The sequence below is a fragment of the Ambystoma mexicanum genome, chromosome 4q (assembly GCF_040938575.1).
Source record: "Ambystoma mexicanum isolate Mex_15411 chromosome 4q, UKY_AmexF1_1, whole genome shotgun sequence".
NCBI lineage: Eukaryota > Metazoa > Chordata > Amphibia > Caudata > Ambystomatidae > Ambystoma > Ambystoma mexicanum.
The window spans coordinates 1,031,714,977-1,031,735,070 of record NC_090928.1 but is presented as its reverse complement, the minus strand read 5'-3'; the positions used below and the strand labels follow the sequence as shown (position 1 = coordinate 1,031,735,070).

Here is a 20,094-nt window from a genome sequence, read left to right as displayed (position 1 = left end):
GGAAAACAAAGGTTAATTCATGTTCGCAAGAGAAAAGAGGTAACATTTTTACTTTACCTTCCTTACAGGGTAAAATATAATAGGACCAACCAAAGGGATATTGTATTCTTATTTGCAAGGAGATTAAAGCCTTGTCCCTACCCTGTAGCAAATAATCCTGAGGGCAACAAAGATAATAGGTGTTGCTCTCCACATCCTTTTGGATAGGCTAAATGGCTTAATCAGTCGGGGGAAAATAATTGGACTCCCATTCTCTGTTCCAAGAGCTGGAAGGGTAGTGTCCTGTCTTCCATAGATTCCTCCCCATTGATGGAAAAAGGGACTTGATCAGGTTTGCCTCTTGACTCCAAGATTTCTGAGTCATATTGGGGAGAGTTGTTCATTCGCTCTTTCTCGAACACTGTGGGTAAAGCAAGGAAATCTCCATTTGGTCTTTCATCATATAAGTGGGCTCTCCAACAAGTATCAATTGAATCATATCCTAAACCTGACACGATAAGTAAGGAACTCATGGTGGCAACAGTAAAGACAGACACAAGTTATCGCATTTCAAGGGTGTTTACTAAAAACTGTACACATAGGTGAGAAAAAGACCTAATCTAAACCTAAATCTAAGATGGGAGCAAGCTCGGACAATCAAATTATAATAAGGCAGTCCTAGTGGTGTCTTGTCAAATAAGAAAGGGGCTATGCTAAAATAAACCAATTGCCAATCCTTACAACTAAGTTACAAAATAGGCTGGGATAATGTTCACAAGAAAAGAAAGAAGTGTTCACCAAATGATAAGTCAGGATGGTATGGCTGAGGTCTCCCTTCCCCACATTTTTAGCACGGGACAAGTCAGGACCTTTGAGCACAGCACACTCCTGGGCCTCGTCAGCACAAGGTTAGAGTTCCTTTTAACGATACCAGGGCCGTCTGGGGCAAAGTCTCCTTGCAATAAAGTCTCTTGCCTTAGAAAGCCTGCTGGATCCTAAACAATACACAACCAAAAAGTCCCTTTTCAAATCGTTCATGTTGGGCGATTGCTCTTCGCCCCTTGGATCCCCCTCAGCCGGGCTCTGATCCTTCTTGCAAAGTCAGCCTCCTTCAGTCGGTGCCAGGATATGGTCCATCTCTAGTAACTCCAGCCCAATTGAGAGACCGGGGTCTCCTTTCAAAGGAAGACATTCCCGCCGAGAGCGCAGACTGCAGAGAGCAAATAATGCAACTGACAGACTAGGACCTTAGGTGAAATGGCAGGAACAACAGCAGAGCTAAAAGGAGGGAAAGGACACACACCTTACATTAAGGTACCTATTCAGTAGCCGTATGCTGGTCAAAAACCCCTCCCTCAGACAGTACTCCAACTCCTACCTGTTTTGGTTTAAATGAAGAGGATGAACCTACTTGACTAGCTCCTGTCAAGGAAGTCTGGAGGGTACAGATGCCCCAAAAGAAAAGGCGCCTGGAAGAACTTCAACAAAGTCAATACACCTCAAGGATACCTGACCCGAACAGCACAAGGGTGCAATCTAGGGATGAAGATGGTAGTCCTGGATACACAGGAGGGGTTCCAAGAGAACAAGTGTCTCAGGGCCAAGGTCGATGAAAAGCAAAAAAAGAAAATGAAAACCAAGAACATCCAGGTCCAAGTGAAAACCAGTTCAAACACAAGAGTCCAGAAAACCAATGCAGGCCAGGGCGAGGGAGTACTTGCAGTTCATTGGGGAAGAAGAGTGGAGAATCCGAGGAGAGTGACACAAGGCAGACCCTGGAAATCGGGAAGATCAGTTCAAGGAAAACAAGCACCAAACACAGACAAAGGCAAATTCCAGGGAGAGGAGCCGATATGACATGATAGGTTATTTATAACACGCTTAATACCCCGAGGTTTCTAAGCGTGGACCTGGGGATTGAACCTGTGTTGCTCTGTGTCGTCTTGCTTCCAAGGCAAGCACGTTGCTGCTGAGATATCCTCCTGAGACGAGTTCAAGGGAAGCCGGGTGATCAGTCAAGAGATGGAAGCGCCGAAACCAGACAAGGGCAAAAGCAAAGGCAGGTCCAGGGAAGCAAAGATCAAGGACGTCTGGAAAACAGGAAGACTACAAGCGCCAAGCAACAACCACAGAAAGCTGCTTGCGAGGTGGAACACAACGGTCAAGGAGCACCACCCGGCAGGGTTCCATTGCTGAAGTACTGGCAGTTTATGGGTTGCGTTGGCGGCCTGAACACGTGACGCATCATGGAGTACCAGGACTGCAGGGAACTATAGTTTGGGGCATCTGGTGTGCTGTGCGATGCCCCAATCGCCACAGCAACCGCCACTGCTGAGGCAGTGTAGCACGGGGGGAACGAGGATTAGCGGGGGGCGAGTGGCCCATGACAGTACCCATCCCCAAAGGACCCCATCCCCGAAAATCATGCAAGTAAGAGGTATGAAAGGCTCGTAGAAGCCGAGAAGCATGCAAATGTGCAGCGGGCTCCCAGGTCCTATCCTCCAGACCATAACCTTTCCAGTCGATCAGATAATAGCGAATTCCCCTTGTAACCCTGGTGTCAAGAATTGCTTGTACTTATACTCGTCTTCCCCATGCACATTAACGGGAATGGGTATAGCAGGTAATCTAGTGCCAGCCACATATGGCTACAGCAGGGCAATGTGGACAACAGGATGTACATGCCAGTTCAGAGGTATCTTGATACGGAAGGCAGCCAATTAATACATTTGTCCCTGAGATACGGACCTATGTATCGTGGAAGAAGCTTGCGTTTACCTGAGACACGCAGATACTTAGTAGCCTAAATTGGCAGAAGGCACGTGGATGGGTTTAGACAACACTTGCAGCAGAATCGGAGGGTGTTGACCATACAGGGCAAAGAAAGGGGAGCATCCAACCGAGGAGTGCAAAGAATTGTTATAAGCAAATTCAGCCGCCCCTAACATTGTAAGCCAGTCCGATTTTTACTGCAAACACAAGCATCGCAGGTACTGTTCCATGGTGGCATTGGGTTTCTCGGTTTGGCCATCTGTTTGGGGGTGGTAAGATCAGGAAAAGCATGCATCAACACCAAGAGAGCCGGTCAGAGCCAACCAAAAGAGTGACGTGAATTAGGATCCCTGGTCCATGACAAGGATGGAAAGCAAACCAAAAAAACGGACATGTGCAAAAAACAAGCTAGCCAGTGCAAAGGCCATGGGGAGCCTTCAGCAGTAGATAAAGCGTGCCATTTTGGTAAAGGCATGGACCACCACCAGAATGGTGGTTATTCCTTGTACTGGTGGCATTTCCACTATGAGGTCCATGGAGACCATGTACCATGGCTTACGTGGAATTTGCATTGCTTGCATCAAACCCATCTGCTTACCTGGGAGGGTTTTACACTGTGCGCACACAGCGCACTTCAGTAAGTAGTCTGTGACGTCCCATTTCATATGGGGCCACCAACACCATCTTTGTAGCAGTTCTAGAGTCTTCTGTCAACCCGGATGGGCAACTAATTTGACGTTGTGACCATTTGAGGGCCAAGAGACACAGAGTCATCAGAGATATACAAATGATCATGTACGTATGGTAAACCATCGACAAGTAGTATATTTTGGGAACTGGCGTCAGGTGCATTATCTTTCAACCAACGCCAAATATTGTCCAGTAAAGAGGAGGAGACTGAACACACACAGACCACCGAATTTGTTGGCAGTAACAGGGTCTTTGCATGGGATACATCCAGGTGCCCCCCAATCCTAGATTGCGCATCAGCTTTGCTACGTAGAGGACCAGGGCGATAAGTAATCACAAAATCGAACATGGCAAAAAACAAATGCCAACATATCTGGTGTGCAATGATGCATTTAGCATGTGACAAGGCCTGCAAGTTGTGGTGGTCGGAGTATACGTTACTGGTTGTTGAGCGCCAATTAAATGGTGTTGCCACTCCTTGAAAGCGGCTCTGATCCCCAACAGCTCCCTCTCCATGATTGTATAATTAATTTCACATGGCGATAGGGTCCTGGATAAATAAGCCACCGTATGTAAGCGTTTTGTGGTGAGATACTTTTGTGAAAGGATGGCACAGATATCTATGCATGTTGCATCAGCTTCCACGATAAATGTCAGGGAAGGGGCTGGATGTTGAAGGACTGGGGCTGATGTAAAGGCGTCCTTCAGAGACTGAAACACTGCTTGTGTTTCAGTGGTCCAGACAAACGGGATGGTAGGACTGGGGATGTGAGTCAGTGGAACCACTATTGCCGGAAATTAGGCAATAAACCGCCTATAAAAATTGCAAAAGAAGTATTGTAGGGCCTTAATAGTGGTGGGTTACCGGCCAATCAAGTACTGTTCATACTTTGGCATCACTCATTTGTACCCCCTGTAGGGAAAAAGACGTATCCCAAGAACTCGACTGAAGAGGCACAACGCTTCAGGGCCGCTGTGCGCTTTATAAATTCAAATAAATAAATAAATGGAAAACACATTTTTCCAACTTGGTGTATAGTGCCCCTGTAGAATGATGCAAACATGTTGAATGTGTTTCTCATGAGATTCAGAAAAGATCAAGATGTCATCCAGGTATACCAAAACAAAGCAGTCAAGTATATCCCGGAATATATCATTGTCAAAGTACTGAAATGTAGCGGGGGTGTTACACAGCAGTTTTCCAATCATCGCCATGCCTCATGCAAACTAGATTGTAAGCTCCTCGAAGGACGAGTTTGGTAAAAACGATGGAGGATTGCGGCTGGGTAGTTGCATTCAGCCCCCTGTAGTCCACACAAGGACGCAGTTCCCCATCTTTCCTGGCCACAAAGAAGATGGGGGAAGCGGCCATAGACCGAGAAGGACATATGTGACACTGGCGTAAGGCCTTCTCTATGTATTCCTTGAATAAGTCCTCTTCCTTGGGTGTGAGAGAGTATATGCTGCCATGGTGTATAGAGGCACCGGAGTGACACAAGGCAGACATGGGAAATCAGGTAGAGAGCAGGCATTCCAGTGAGTGAGCAGAGTTCAAGGGAAGCTGGAAGATCAATCCAAGGGATATAAGCGCCAAACACAGACAAGGGCAAAGCAAGGCAAATTCCATGGAGAGGAGCCGAGTTCAAGGGAAGCCGGGTGATCAGACAAGAGATTGAAGCGCCAAAACCAGACAAGGGCAAAGCAAAGGCAGGTCCAGGGAAGGGAAGTTCAAGCACGTCTGGAAACCAGGAAGACAACAAGCAACAACCATGGAAAGCTGCTTCCGGGTGGAACGCAATGGTGAAGGAGCGCCGCCCGGCATGGTTCCATTGCTGAAGTACTGGTAGCTTCTGGGTTGCGTCGCTGGACCGAACACGAGATGCGTCACAGGAGTACCAGGACATCTGGGAGCTGTAGTTCGGGGCATCCGGTGTGCCGTGCGCTGTCCCAATCGCCACAGCAACCACCACCGCCGAGGCAGTGTAGCACGGGGGGACGAGGGTTGACGGGGCGAGTGGCCCATGAAAGTCGGATTCACTACGGCTTCTCACTCAAAACATAACATTCAAAATGTCTCAATCTCTTCGCATGCATCCCTCACTCTGGTTCATTTTTGCCCATATCAAAGTTCACAATCATCAGAAAGCAGGGCTTCTCTTCCCCTAGATTTCTCCTGGCATCCCTCCGTCGGGTTCACACTTGCTACAGTTCACAAGACCCCTTATGTTCTTCCCTTTTACCTAAGTTTGGGTCTCAGCCCCCAGTCAGGCTTCCCATAAAGCCCCCCCCCGTCAGGCTTCCCATAAAAAGCCCCCAGTTAGGCTTTCCTTAAAGCCCCCAGTAAGGCTTCCTTAAAGCCCCCAGTAAGGCTTCCTTAAAGCCCCGAGTCAGGCTTAACACAGTTCTATTAATACAATGTTCTCGGGGTTGTCACTGGTTACCCTGTTTTGTAGGCATCCCTCATGTCGGGTTCACATTTGCCGATTTAACAATTCACTCAGTTTTCTTCAATGTGTCAAAGACTTTTCAGTGTACGATGGTTTTTTCTCAACCCTCTTAGGACCACTTTGACATTTCATGCCGGTCTCTCGAAAGGCCCCTTGGTTCTCGTAGTTTCAGAAAATAACACAGAAAGGCTCCAGCCAGAGTCCTTCAAATGAGCGTCCCCGAGGTGCCAGACCACCCTGCTTCTGGACCTTTTTCTATGTTTTCTTTGAAGTTCAATTACACAAACTCTTTGTTCAACAATGTTACCGCCTGCAACCTTGGGCCCAGCACAGTTCGGTTTACTATTGGTCTTGTCCGACTCACCGCCTGTGCAAAACTGTTGGAGCTTCTTGTCTCGGGAGTCAAGGATGGCACCACAGTGGCAAACACTTCTCCACGCTTTGGCTATCAGAGCGGGAGGGCCCTGTGTGCCATTGACACCTGTCACACCACATGCCAGCTGGACTTCCCGGTCTTGTGAGGTCCTTTCAGAGGCTTTGAGGGTCTGATTTAAAAAGGGCAAGGGCAAAACCCTGAATGCGTTCAGCCTTCCTCTAAGTGTGCTCTTGTGCTCTGCCTTTTATCCCTGTGGGTAAGGGAAAGGTCTGTCAGGTGTGCATAGTTACTGTCAATTGCCTGACTCTGCCTGACCCTTGTGTTGGGACTTGTCAGTTAAACAGCTCTGTTGTTAGTTAGTCCGTTATCTTTCACGGTGTAGGAAAGTGTTTGTGTTGGAAAGGGGGGGGGGGCAGAACTTCTAAGTATCCAAAGGTAGGATGGGAAAAGGTGTCATGTCGAAGGGGGTGGTTGGTCGACTCAGAAAAGCTGAGCTTTGTAGGGTTTGTGAATCAAATAGGGCAGGCCACTGGAACGGTAGTGTTTTGTTAAAACAAACTGGGAGTTCGAGAAATAATAGTCAGAGGAACGGGGAGGAGAATGACTGGGAGTATTCCGGTAGGACAAAGAAAAACAGGTATTCTGGGAGAGATAGTTTCCGAGTGCAACGCGGTTTGGGTTCCTATGGGATTTGTTATATACGGGGGCAGGAGGGTCATTGGATCTGGGCAAAAGAGATTCATTGGGGTAAAGGATGCAGATGTAGTACAGCCCACAAAGGTCTCAGGGAACCCGTCCTCTTCTCCTTCCCCGGTATAATACCGTGTCTCACCTGGGTTATTCCCCTGAGCACATCCAGGTGATCTTCTCTCGCTCGCCCGCCCGCCTCCAGGGTTGGGATCTGAGAGCGTCAGCCCTTCCCTGGCCAACTGAATAAGGGGTTCTCGAGGTTTGCTTGGGAGAATACATTCTCACAGGACTTTGCAGTTCACCAAGTCTAAACCAATCATTTGGCCCACTCACAGACAGCACGCAACAATCTCTTTCCCACTTTTTCGTTTTTGAGGGAAGTAGTATACTCATTTTCATGTACTGTCCATCATGAGCCTACTTTTTTTTTTTTTTAGATCTAATTTGGGATAACCTGAAGCTATTCTGCTACGGTGAAGAATGTGTACAAAATGTAACTCAGAATGGCTGTGTGCCAATTTAAATAAGTGTCTCTCAATAAGGTTCAAAAATGTCCAAAGCAAAATATCTGTTCGTTCTTGGTAGGACAGGGTCCTGGTTGGTGTTTTCTGGCGACTTAGCATACTAAAGGCAAATTTAGAACGTGACCAGTATACCAACCTTGTCAAGAGGGGATGGGAGGTCTAACAGGGAGCAATCCAGAGCCAGACCTTTCACTGAGGAGAATGGTGGCAGTTGAGAAGGTCCTAGTTCCTGTCTCTCTCCCTTGTGCCTGCATGATGTTGTGAAGTATCCGTTTGTTTCATACAAAATCGCCTGTACAAAATGCTTGCCAGACTCTGTTTCTGTATAGTCAACCAAACTGTCATGAGCCCATACCAGAAGTAGCAGAAAACGAGAAAGCTTCCAGTGCAACAGCAACACTCCAGCTTTCAGCACTGTCAGCATTCTGCACAGGAATAGAAACAGGGTACGACGTTGTTCCATTGCCAGGTATTCTTTCGCTGAGTTTTTTGCATAACATTTCTGAATGTAAAACTCATCAAAATCTAGGGGGCAAGGGGGAAAGGAGATATATGGGTGTGTGGAGAATAGGGACTAGATAATAGAAACAGGGGCTCCAAATATATTTTGAAAAACTGTCAATTCGTTTTTTCAGATGAATAGGTTTGGCAAAAAACTCAGTGAAAAAATACCTGTCGATGTAAGAACATAGAACCTAGAGAAAGACCAGGGAGCGCAAGCCCAACAGCAGAGCAACCACTATGTGGCAGCAGGTGGAGCCGTACAAAGTCCTCACAACTCTGTCAGACGCCGGCAGTCATGCACCGCAGAATTTTGATCTAGACCACAGTAACAGTTTAAGAGGTCTTTGACACCCAAAGAGTCTGAACCTATCTGGGGAGAACCCAGAACAGATTCCCCTAACATGAACATGGACGCTGAATGCCACAGCCCACCATCAGCTGTCCGTGACCAAGCTATGCATAAAAAAGGGGCAAGCCTTATCCCACCATTTAACAGTTCTGTTGATAATGTCAAACCCCAGGAGGGAAAGACAGGGATAGGTTGGATAGGGGGGAGGGAACCAATGGCAGGAAGGAGGGGAACATAAAAGTAAGGACAAAAAGCAGAAAGTTCTGGGTTATTCGGAATAGGTCAGAGTAGGTGGAGGCGGTAGGCCAAGAGACACGCAGGAGGAAGGAAGGAACAGCCGATTCTTGAGACAATTTCTGGAGAAGGGGAGGTAGTGTTGGTGTGACAAGCGTTGTTAGAGGAGTTAGTGTACGGAGTGAATGTGAATGGTCTGCAACTGAAGGTTGGGTGTCTGAGTAGTAGTTTGGAGGAAGGAGTGATAGCAGTGGGGAGAGATGTGGTAGTAGTGTGGAGGGAAGAGTGGTAGTGATGTGGCAGAGGAAGTAGCAGTGTCAAGATGGGTGTAGCGGTTTGGAGGAGGGAGTAGTAGTGTGGTGGAGGAAGGAAGAGTAAAAGAGAGGGTGGATAACATCAAAGGGTTGAGGTGAGGCCTAGAAAAAGAGACATTGAAGGCACAAGTGAAGAGGGGTGGGTGGAGAGAGGACAGGAGAGGAGAGAGTGAGCATGGTAGAGGAAAGATTGAATCAAGCAGGGTGTCTGCAAGCATAATCCCATAAACTCCTTTAAAACAACTTGGTAGAGTAGTGAAATATAGAAAGTCCCTGAGGGAGTCTTATTTGATGAGGTCACAGGCCTTTAGGTTGGCATCACAGTTCATTTTAGCCAATAAGCATACTGAGGGTGAAACAATCAGTATCTACTAACAGGGGCTAGAGACGCCTTGGTTGGGGAGTCAGTGCTTTAAGATGAGAGAGGGACAGACAGCTATAGGGCCCACTGAGCATAGAATAAAACCCCCTGAGTCGTCTCGGAGGCTAGAAGTAATTCTTGCCAAATAAAACAAAGTTTCTCCGAAAAACGTCTCTAATGATCTTGACCTTTCAGTCTGAAGCCATGTCTCAGTCCCTAGTAAACTTCAGGGACTGACAGCTGGGCACATCGGACTGGACAGGGTCAGCAAGGTGCTCTGGTCACAGCACGGCACAGCACAGCATGGGATCTGCCCTTCTTGGTTCTGAGGATTTTTTTAATTCAGCAGGCAAGAAGTAACAGCACAGCCCGGCTGTATTATGATGCTTCCCCTAGGCTTTTGGAGTTCTGTTCTAGAATTTGAGGCCTAGCTAAGAATGGTTCAGCTATGCAATTGGCCTTTGTTTTGCCAAGTTTCTGGAGTCTGGAACAAGGAAGATGTAGATTTCAGCAGCAGGGCGCTCCGCCAGCATCAAGATGGTGAATGGGATCTGTCTGTCTCTATGTCTGGTCAGCTGTCTCTATTTATGCTATAAAATTACATCATGAAGGGGGTGTGTGGGTCAGCTTAGCTAAGCTTGCCCCTTTGAGCTGAGATATGGTCAATACTTCATCTCCGCCTTGCAATTTGAGTGATTGGCTCAAGGCTGGGTGATGTCAGGTTTTATGATTTGCTTTACAATCCTCAGAGACCTCCCTTTAGCCATTGGTCTCCAAGTCTGATTTTATAATAGATGTACATTTCTACATTGGTCACCTTTATACAAATCCCACATAAAGATATTTTACATAGCAGCTATTCCTCAAAACCCTGCAGTGGTGGGATCTTGTCTCCCCTTTCTACAGAATTTTCCCCTTTTCGGTATGAACACACTTTCCGATTTTTCTGCAAATTTACACAAATATGCGTGTTTAACATGGGGACATGCATGTACATTTGCACAATTCTAACAGTCATACATTTTGCGTAAAATCACATATCCAGCCATTCCTGTCCAGAACATGTCACCAAGTTCTGCAACCTCCTCCCACGTGCAGCCAGAAATTAAATTAACAGCTCTGTCATTTTTATATTTTTCACCATTTTGGATAGCAAGTTATAAGTCTTTTAAAATGTATTCTTTGTTCAGGTTCAGCAACAGATGGTCGCTTGGCTCCACCCCTTGGTCCCTCCCTGGAGTCCAGGAACACCCCCTCCCTGGAGCATGTTCCTGCCAAGAGCCATTTACGATCACCTTCACACCTCCAGGTTCCTGAGTTGGTGGATGTCCATTGTTTAGTCCTGGGCTAACCAGCAATACAACCTCCCTGTGAGTTTCAGCTGAGAGGGAGGCCCTCTTTCTGGGAGAAACCTGCCTTTCCAGTAATTGCAGCTCAGCCAGGTTTAATCTAATTGTTAAATTCTTTTGGCTTTTCCTTAGCACAAAACAAAATTGTTGCATCAAATAACAGATAGAATTCTCATTCAAGATTTTAACCTATGGGATCAAAAACAACTACAAAATGAGTTACTATCAGTAACAGGCCTCTTATATTGCAAACATTTGACATTTAGTTTATAACTTGTTAAAGTTTAATCAGGAAGGCCTCTGACAGCTGTCATCACAAGTAGCCCTCTGCTGCACAGAGATTTTATTTACAGATCCACAGGCAGGCCACTTTTGCTGTGGAGATCTCCTTATGCTCTTAGCCTTTCAGGACCTTGTAAGTTCACAGTGATTCCTTAAACTAAGTGAATTGTAGCACCCAGCGAGAATTTTGAGTACTTGGAAGGTGTTCTGTACCGCCATTCTGAAGTTTCAGCAGCAAAGAAAAGGTGATTTAAAGCAATATTGGAGTTTCATTTCGCAAAGCACTGTTTTTTTTCCTTCTGCACTCCACTTTTAATTGTTGTGGAGCTTGGTAACACATTTCAGTAGTGAAAGCTTGTGATGCTGGAAATGCATCGGAGGTACAGGGCCTCCGTATCCTTGTCCTTTACTGCTTTTTATCGTGTGGTCTGTCATGTTTTCCTCACAGGAGTTCATGTGGGACTCCTGGCGTTGCAGCTCTCTCGCTTTTGGTTTGGTGAACAGACCCGTGGGATACCCTTATGGCACCCATGGGTAGGGGTACAACCCTGTTCCCCTAGTGTATGTTTTTGGGCACTTGTGTGTGACCCACAGAGCAGGGTATGGGCTGGTGGCAGCTCCGTGCTGAAATGACTGGTGTCCTGAGCGTCCTCCATTTTGGGATGCCCAGGCCCTGTCATTGGGAATCGGTAGATTCCAGATGCAGACAAAATGGCCCCCATGGCCTCGTGCCTTCCATCACCTGTTACCTTGATCTTCCCGAAGTCCCGGGAAGCCCTGCCTCTGTCCCTTCCCCCTGACTGGCTGTTGGGTGGAAGTTCCGTATATGGTAGTGTGGGGAAGTGCCGACCAGACTGGCTGGAGCCTTCTCAATGACCGTATGTTGTGGTTACGCCTGTGGGTGGGACATGGGTGAATGGAGTGTGTGACGAATATACATTCTATGTTGTGGCTGTCTAGTATCTGGTGTTTGACACAATGATTGAGACAGCCCTGCCCGAAACCGGTATGAATGCAGCTTGGAGTGTTGAATGGCTCGGTACTTGTCCCAATACACATAACTTGTTGTGAGTGTCTGGAGAGAAGTGAATGGCCTGAATACCTCGTGTGCCTGATTGGCTGCCTGCCTGCATGAATGCCTGTAGTCGTGATTGGATGCTTGAGTGTGACCCAGCGGAATGAATGGGAGATCAACAGTATATCTGGGGACCTCTCACTGCTAGGAATCGTGTTCAGAAGCTGAAGTCCACTACGAAGAGTAACTGGAGTAACTGAAGCTTGATCCTGAAGCCCTGCTGGACAAAAAGAATTGCTGTTGCTCTCCTTCGCAATCTGAAAGCTGCTGTGTTTCAAGAACTGACCCAGAGAGGACCTGGTAAGGCGCCCTCTTCCCGAGCTACGAGGGACCATCGTGCACAGCTGATCTTTGCCTAAGCTCCCTGGTAGACAGACCTTCAACAGGCTGCCGACGCGATACGGGGACTGCTGCGGAACTCCAAGGAGAAGCGCCCGGACTGTTGTCCGCCATTGTCGCCGACCGCCATCGCCGACTGGAGCCGCCGTGCTCCCGTTGCCTAAGAACTTCCTGATCCAAGGACCCTCTTGTCCGCATCGTCGCAGCTGTATCCTGCTGGGGAAGGCCTGACCGTTGACACGCCGAGGAGCATCCACTGGTGGGTGTCCTGCCACCCAAAGACCACAGAGACGGCGACGACTCAACACCCTTGCTGGGCCACCGTTCTTCAACTCTTTGCGGTCCAGAACTATCGACACCGAGATGCCCTGCACGCCTCTTCCTTACAGGATGTTTACGCTTCCCTGTCAACGAGTACCACTAGGAGCGACACGGCCACTTCACCGTCGTAGCTCGACCTGTTCTCCGTCGGACGTTCGACGACCCGTGACTCCTGCCTGAAAGGGAGGACACTCAAGAAGGGTTGTCGATTTCCCCGACAAGGAACGCTACAACGCCAGGTACTTTGGGGTTGCAGAACTATTGGAAAGTCTAGTGTGATGAATATATGGCTGGGCTTGTACCTTTCTTCTACAGGTTGCCCAGGTGGGGGGCATCTCCACACAGAACTGTGTCTAGTGGTACGGGGCCAGTATTCTGCCAATTGCTCAACCATCTTGCTTTTCTTCCTCTCTCTACTGCTGGTTTCCTCTTTATTTTGATCTGTGTGTCATTCTGACCGTATGCACTTGAATAAGATCTGATAACGTTAGTGGTACCACTTTAGAATTGTACATATTTACCATTGTTGATTTCCGGAGTACAAAGTGAGTTTTCGTGATTGTGTATAGGACCTTGAATATTAATTATATAAAGACTGTTTCAACCGATACAGTGTGTGGACATTCCTTCGTGGGCACCACCACAACAGAGTGATGCCGCATAGCAGAGCAAAAGTGGGTTAATACATCCCACAGCTCACAAGTCAGTACTGGTGCCCGATGGTTGATTCTGTAGTTGCTGTCATGCAGTAGCTGGTCTTACAAAAGAAACAGTCATAGTTAAGACAGGAGACCACCTAAGGACTTAGCAGGGTTATCCCTAGGTCTCTGAGCCCCACGCTTCTGGGGTCCTGGCTCGCCAGATTTCCAAAACAACCTCTCTCTTCCTTGACATCCCGCAACAAGCTTATACCTGGGGGACCTACTCTTGTCCCTTTCTTCCCTCTATTGTTATCCACATTCTTCTCTTTCTCCCCGTCAATGCTTAACCGCTGGCAGCTCCTGTACTCATCTCAGGCTTACCATTGGATATTTTTTAAGTCAGTATCTCCTCCTTTTGGACTTCTATTCTCATTCTGATCTTCCTTAACACCTCCGCCCTCCAACTCCTGGTGACTTCCAACTTGACCTTTCAACTTATTTCACCATTCTCTTTAATTGTCTCCTTACTGTTCACTGCCACCTATTTAGGCAACCCCTCCTCCTTTGGCACCTCTCTATTCAGGACCTACTTTGCCACAATCTCCTCTCTGGCCCCTCTCACCACCACCTTCTTCACTTCTCTACCCAACTCCTTTTTACATTTTCTCACCACCTTCTCATTAGAAACCTCTGCAGTCAGAGCCAACTTTACAATCTTCCTCGTCCAACTTCCTTTGTCTCTCCCCCCAGCATACTGAGTCTCTCTCTCTCTCTCTCTCTCCCCAGCCTCTTGAGTCAGTGTCAGTCAGTGTATGTGTCTTTCTCTCCTCCTCCTCCTCCTTCGCCTCCTCTACCACTAGCCCCCAGATCTCTGGAAAATTGCATCAATTGAAAATGATGACGTTCAAAGTTGTTTGCTTCCCTTTATGTGGAGAATAACCTGAACGCTTAAGTAGAAGGGAACATTTAGTGTTGAAAAGCCCAAGAACACAAGTCCATTGCAGGAAGGTATAGATGATGCAATTAAGTTTCCCCTGCTTGTTGCCATATAACACTGTTGTGATGTCTGTCTGTATGAGAACCTTACTTTCTCAGAGAACTTTGAAAAGAGTGAACTTTGGAGCCATAAAAATGGCATTCAACTCTTTGATATGTATCTAGTATGTCTTGGGAAAACTAAGGTGGTGGGCGATTCATCTGAGATACCAGTACAGCTTCAACAAAATATTCTAAAGAGGCAGAGGTTATGATAACAAATGCTCTGGGAGAATGAATGGAGTCACCACACTGAGGTTGAATTCTTTGTGTCAAAACACCAAATCAGCCAGGACATACTTGGAGATTCTGAGATGAAACTTGAGCCACTAGACGCAGTGTATTCAGGACCACTGAGAACACCAAAAGTGATGGTAGTAATGGTAGTGATGGTAATAAAATCTTTAACCAAGTCTTAATCATTGGGAAATACTCAGCGTAGCTTTGTATTTCATTGTTTTTTAGACTGCCAGTGCCATTACAGAGAAGTGAGTCCTCCGGAACTGCTGACAACTTGCAGCAATTATCTCAGGATACTGGGTCAATAAAATGATAATGGTCATTCTTACAAGTACTCTTAACTCTCCTGATGGAATATCAAAAAAAATGTCATGTACAGTAACATTTTGTTAATATTTCATTCCTTAGTTCTTTGTGATATTACCGCGTATTGAAAACCGAACACAAAAATGTGATTTTGTGCGGTTCTCAATATGCCGTAATCTTACATTATATGATACCTAACCCATCACCCCATCCTTCCCCCCCACCCCACCTGCCCCCTTCAACACTGGCAAGTCTTTTGTCAATCGGGGGTTTTACCCCCTGAGCACCACTTACCTCCTTCTCCTCCACACTTCCGATTTTTTCACTTAGTACCCAGTCCACGCATTGGTACCCATTTCCGACAAACACATTCATTTATAATTGTTAGCATATATTTTATGAATAAAAGAAAACACCAAAATCAAACAAAAATCCTTTTGTAAAGTTACCCTGATCTTGCAAGGTACAATAAAAGACGATCAGACCACGATCAGACCACGAGTACACCAGTGTGACAGACTTTTAAATCAATCTGCATAGTAGCTGTGTGCCTGTGAGTACAAATTTATGACCAAACTCAAAAATGACTGCTAACCATCATTATCTAAGTAACCTTCAGAGGTAAATAGCCCCAACATTGTCCCCCGTTTACGGTGGCCCATCTATAAAAATTAGACTATTGCAAATATTACTTCAAAATTTACTTCAAGATACTTCAAATACAAAGAGCTAGTCTGGGATGATTTATGCAAACTGATTCTGCAATATACATTTCAGTCATTTTAAACTTAAAGTATTACATGGTTATACAAGACATACAATACATGCAGCTCTGCGTCTAAATATGCGTTCTCACAAACACTTACACCTCTTGCATTAGTTACATGGGAACAACTTGCTTTGGCCTCTTCTTGCTAAATCGAACCCTTCCCTCTTACAAGACCATTCCCCAAGAGGCCTTCCAAATATCAGCAGCAGATGAGCTATACAAGAACCAAATAACACCCCATTATGTTCAACAAGAATTTAACTATGATCCTTTGCTTTCGCTAGGGATTCTTACTACCCTGTATTGAATGTCATGAAAACACTATAGATTCCAACCCGGTGGATATTGCGAATCTTCTTTGCAGCTTCCAGCCAAGGTATCGCACACAGAGATTTAAGCATTATGAAAATTAAACATTACTTAGTGAAAAACTATATCCACTGCTGATAAAATGAATGACATAGCTCTGGGCCTCATTACAAGTGTGGCAGTCCGGAAATAAGGGTGCCGGTAGCAACGTACCAGCACCCTTTCCGGACAGCCCCAAACTACAAGTCTGCCTGCAGGGACCGTTGCGCCCGGTAGCAACTGTGCCGGTGTTTCCGTCTCCCCACTCCCATGGAGTACAACATTTTCCGGCACCTGACTTCCCGATCCGCCAGGACTCGCAATCAGGCACCGGAAAAGTATTACGAGTCCGGTGGCAACCGGCCAGTAGCACCAGCGGATTACCGCTGGACTCGTATGAGGCCAACTTTCTAAACAGGATACATTTCAGTGTTTGCAGATGAATTTGGAATGGCCCTTACCAATCAGATTTGCCAAAGTGATGTAATAGTAAATCTTTGCAAGTCCAGTGGTGCTTTCCTTTAACCTAGTGCTCTACTCCGAAGAATGAAGTCTGCTGTACTGTATACAAAGCAGGTGCATATACATTCAGTATTGGAGCTAAAGCTATATACAAATTATGCTGTACATTACTTATAGTCCAAAGACCGTAGCCCATTCTCTGTAGCATCCAGTAACAGAAAGACAAATGGACAAACCACACTTTTGCATTTTGTCATCACACATTATGGATTCATATCACATAATATTTGAATACATATTATAAAAAGTTCCATAAAAACCTATTTACCTAGAACTATTCTGTGCTTGGTGATCCCAGTGTTGACCTCATCTTCAATTAAATCGTTTAGCATATGGCAGGTTGAGTCTATTGATTCGAGATGTTCTGGACAGTCATTGGAAATTTTATATCGGTCAAACCACACATTGGATGGGGCACCCATCATAGGCGTGTAGGCTCTGTAGAATAAGAAAAGATTACTTATATGTGCGCTAATTCCAGGACGTTCAGCCATTAAATGGGTAACATTAAAAACACATTTGATTTAATGGACATTCGTAGATCGTGTGCCAAAGCTATAATCAGTGGTATCAAGGTGCATAGGCATTTCTCCCAAGCATTGTGGTAGAGCCCCTGTTTTGCTTTTGCTTGGCCACAGTAGGAGAACACTTACACTTACGTTTCCCCACAAGTTAATAGACTCAGATAGGCAAGAAATCACACATTTTTAGAGTAAAAAATGAAGATGGCTCGTTATAGGCCCTTTATTCACACAACATATGCATATATGAACGTAGCATACATAAACGAACATACACTTAGATATATAGAAATATAGATTATAAATTGCTTTACCGTTAGCAAAGAGGCAGAAGACATATTCATCTTGGCCACTACGACACTGCTTAGTCCCTGAGCAAATAGGCAAAGAGATCACTCGTGCTAACGGGGTCTGAGTGGAGTGTCCTCCCTCTCAGCGAGACTGCATCACCCGGGGGTCCAAGTTCTAACTTTCTAACTAACTTTGCCATTGAATGCCCTCTTCTCTATGGGGGCACATCCCCGCCCTTCTCAGTTGTGTCTGCCCTCGGCTGAAGAGCAGATCACAAGTGGAAGGGGCAGAGAGTGGAAAAAACCAGTCAGGACTGGAAAACCCCAGCACCCCTCTCCTCGCATTCATTCCCAGAACCCCTTATAATACACCTGCAGGACGTTCGACTCCCTTTCCGTATTCGCCCTTTAGTGGACAATACCATAACTATTCTCCACAGCAAGTCTACTCAGCAGCAATATTTATGGAGTTACGTGACCTTGCTCTGGTTTCGCTACTGAAATGCTTGTTTATTCTGCAAGGCCCACAGACGCGCAGGCTTTTATTACCGTGATGGGAGAGGAGTGTTCAAAATGGCTGCGCACCAACGCCATGTTGTTCTAGCTCGCATTTCGCACAAGAATTACAGCCCCCTCCTAGGGGGTTGGTGGGATACTTAACTCAGCAGGATCATAGGGTCCTTCATTCTGAAAGCTTTAAGAAAATCCCCACCTTTGCTACACGGATAAACCAGGCTTTCTTACATGAAGTCACTCTGTCTATATAGATAACATGAAGGCAGGATTATAAAGAGTATCAATTGGAGGGTGGCGTTTGTAATTACAGGCATAGAGCAGACAAAGAGTTTCAAGAACAGCCTGTTTTAAGGGAGGGTCAGATGTGAGCATTTTGTCAATGGAGCAATTGCAACTCCATGTTGGATAGCGCAAGGGTGAGTGTGAAAAACTGGAGGATTTACATCATAGGTACATGCTTCTTAAAAGTGTGCTGAACATGCAGGAGTAACAGAGAGCAGATGGATGTTTTCTGGAAGTGAAATGATGGTTAAAAAGCACTTTGAAATTGAAATGATCTAATCATCCACCAATTTACTGGTGAAACTATAGGAGAATAATTGAAAGGGAGATAGAGACTGGAGGAATAAGTGTGTGAAATGGTGCCTTACTTTTTTATTGATAATATAGTCAAAAGAGACTTTTGTATCATAAAATAACTCATAAAAGTACATATTTTCAAATCAACAGCCATGTCCATAAGAGAAAGAAAAGAAAATAATTAAAAGAATATCAAATTACAATAATGCCAACAAGAGTTTCAGTTTACACACATAAGCTCATCCAATAAATGTTCAATCAAGATTCAAAGTTTAGTCAAATGATTCATGAGATTATTATCGTTTCCTGCCGTATAGTAATCCCAGATATCACCTAAATTCCACAGATGTAAATCAGTCTTGCCATATGGCCGTAGAGCATTACTACTTACCAGGGCAAGACTTTCACATTCAACCAACAGGCGTTTACCATTTTCTAGTACTATATCCCCACACAGCATACATGCAGGTTCAGCACTGGATGTGTTAAGTCTAACTCAAATAACGTCATGTGTACTAACTTGGTTAAATGTAATTTTCAAGTATTTCCAAATAATAAAATAGATAGGAAAAGAGATTGTGTAATTCGAAATTTCAGGTGTAGCAAGCTTGGAAGCTACAGAGTGCTATTACTCTTGGTTGATAATCTGACCAGATTCTGTTCATAGTCATAGGTCTTAGTAGTGAGAGATGTCATTTTCTTCAAAAGATGACAAATGCTATTATTAGTGCCTGCACAAATGCATTGGTTCCAGGAACTGCAATTAGTATATAGACTGGCAAGACTGCAACCCTTAAGTATTGAGATAGGAGAGGAATAGCCCTTGACAACCTTATTTGTGAAGGTAGTGAGTTGGCACATTTCCAATAGAAGTTGAGCCTCCTAGTAATTCATATAGAACTAAGTCTGCGGAGATGGAATTCCAGACAGACCTACACTCAGAGTATTAAAAGACAATTTGAGCAATGTTTTTAGACATTTACTCTCTAGGACATACAGATGCTTACAGTGTCTATTAGCCCACATTTCAGAGCCATATGTCATTACATGGAGAATCTTAGCACGTAAGATGTTTATGTTGGGGTTAAGAGAGCAGTCTCCATGTTTGAGGGAGAATGCTTTAAGCACCCTCATTATTTGTAATACTTTCAGCTGTGTTGTCTACTGTCAATAGTTAATATGTATATTCATTGACAGTCTCCACTGAGATCGTATTGATGGTCCACTTAAAGCCCCTATAGTTGGTTCTAACAGGATGGAAGACATAATCTTGTATTTCTCTGTGTTTATTGTGAGGCTGTTATCAGATGCATAACTACTTAGTAGATCTGATTGGCTTGCAGACCATTTGCTGTATAGTCCATTAATGACAATGTCACTCGCGCATCCCAGCCACTGCACAGCACTTTCTCCCATTTTAGGTATGCAGATCTTAGTCAAAATAGGAGCAGAAGTGAGATCTGCTAGATAACGGTTGAAGAGATTGGGGGCCCGGATGCAGCCCAATTTCAACACTGTGCTTGTATTCCACCAGTCCGATGTTCGGTTGTCTGGGGCATGAAATGGTGCGAGGTGCCTGCTCACTTGCATCTTAATGCAAGTGGTGCCTGCGGTGGGAACAGAAATGTGTGTGTGTGCAGCATACCGGCCATCTGGCCTATTAGAGAATATCAGAAAGGCTGAGAGCCTCGCATGCACCGACAGGCAGCGTTGATCCGCAA

The 20,094-nt window shown here is 45.5% G+C and overlaps 1 protein-coding gene across 1 annotated transcript in view; it reads right to left on the bottom strand.

Annotated features, from left to right (window-relative positions):
- Positions 1-20,094, bottom strand: part of LYPLAL1 (lysophospholipase like 1) — a 496,351-nt gene that overhangs the window by 174,325 nt on the left and 301,932 nt on the right. The window contains exon 3 of the mRNA XM_069608584.1: positions 16,736-16,905. Within this exon, the coding sequence (XP_069464685.1) occupies positions 16,736-16,905 (170 nt within the window). The remainder of the gene's footprint in view (positions 1-16,735; positions 16,906-20,094) is intronic.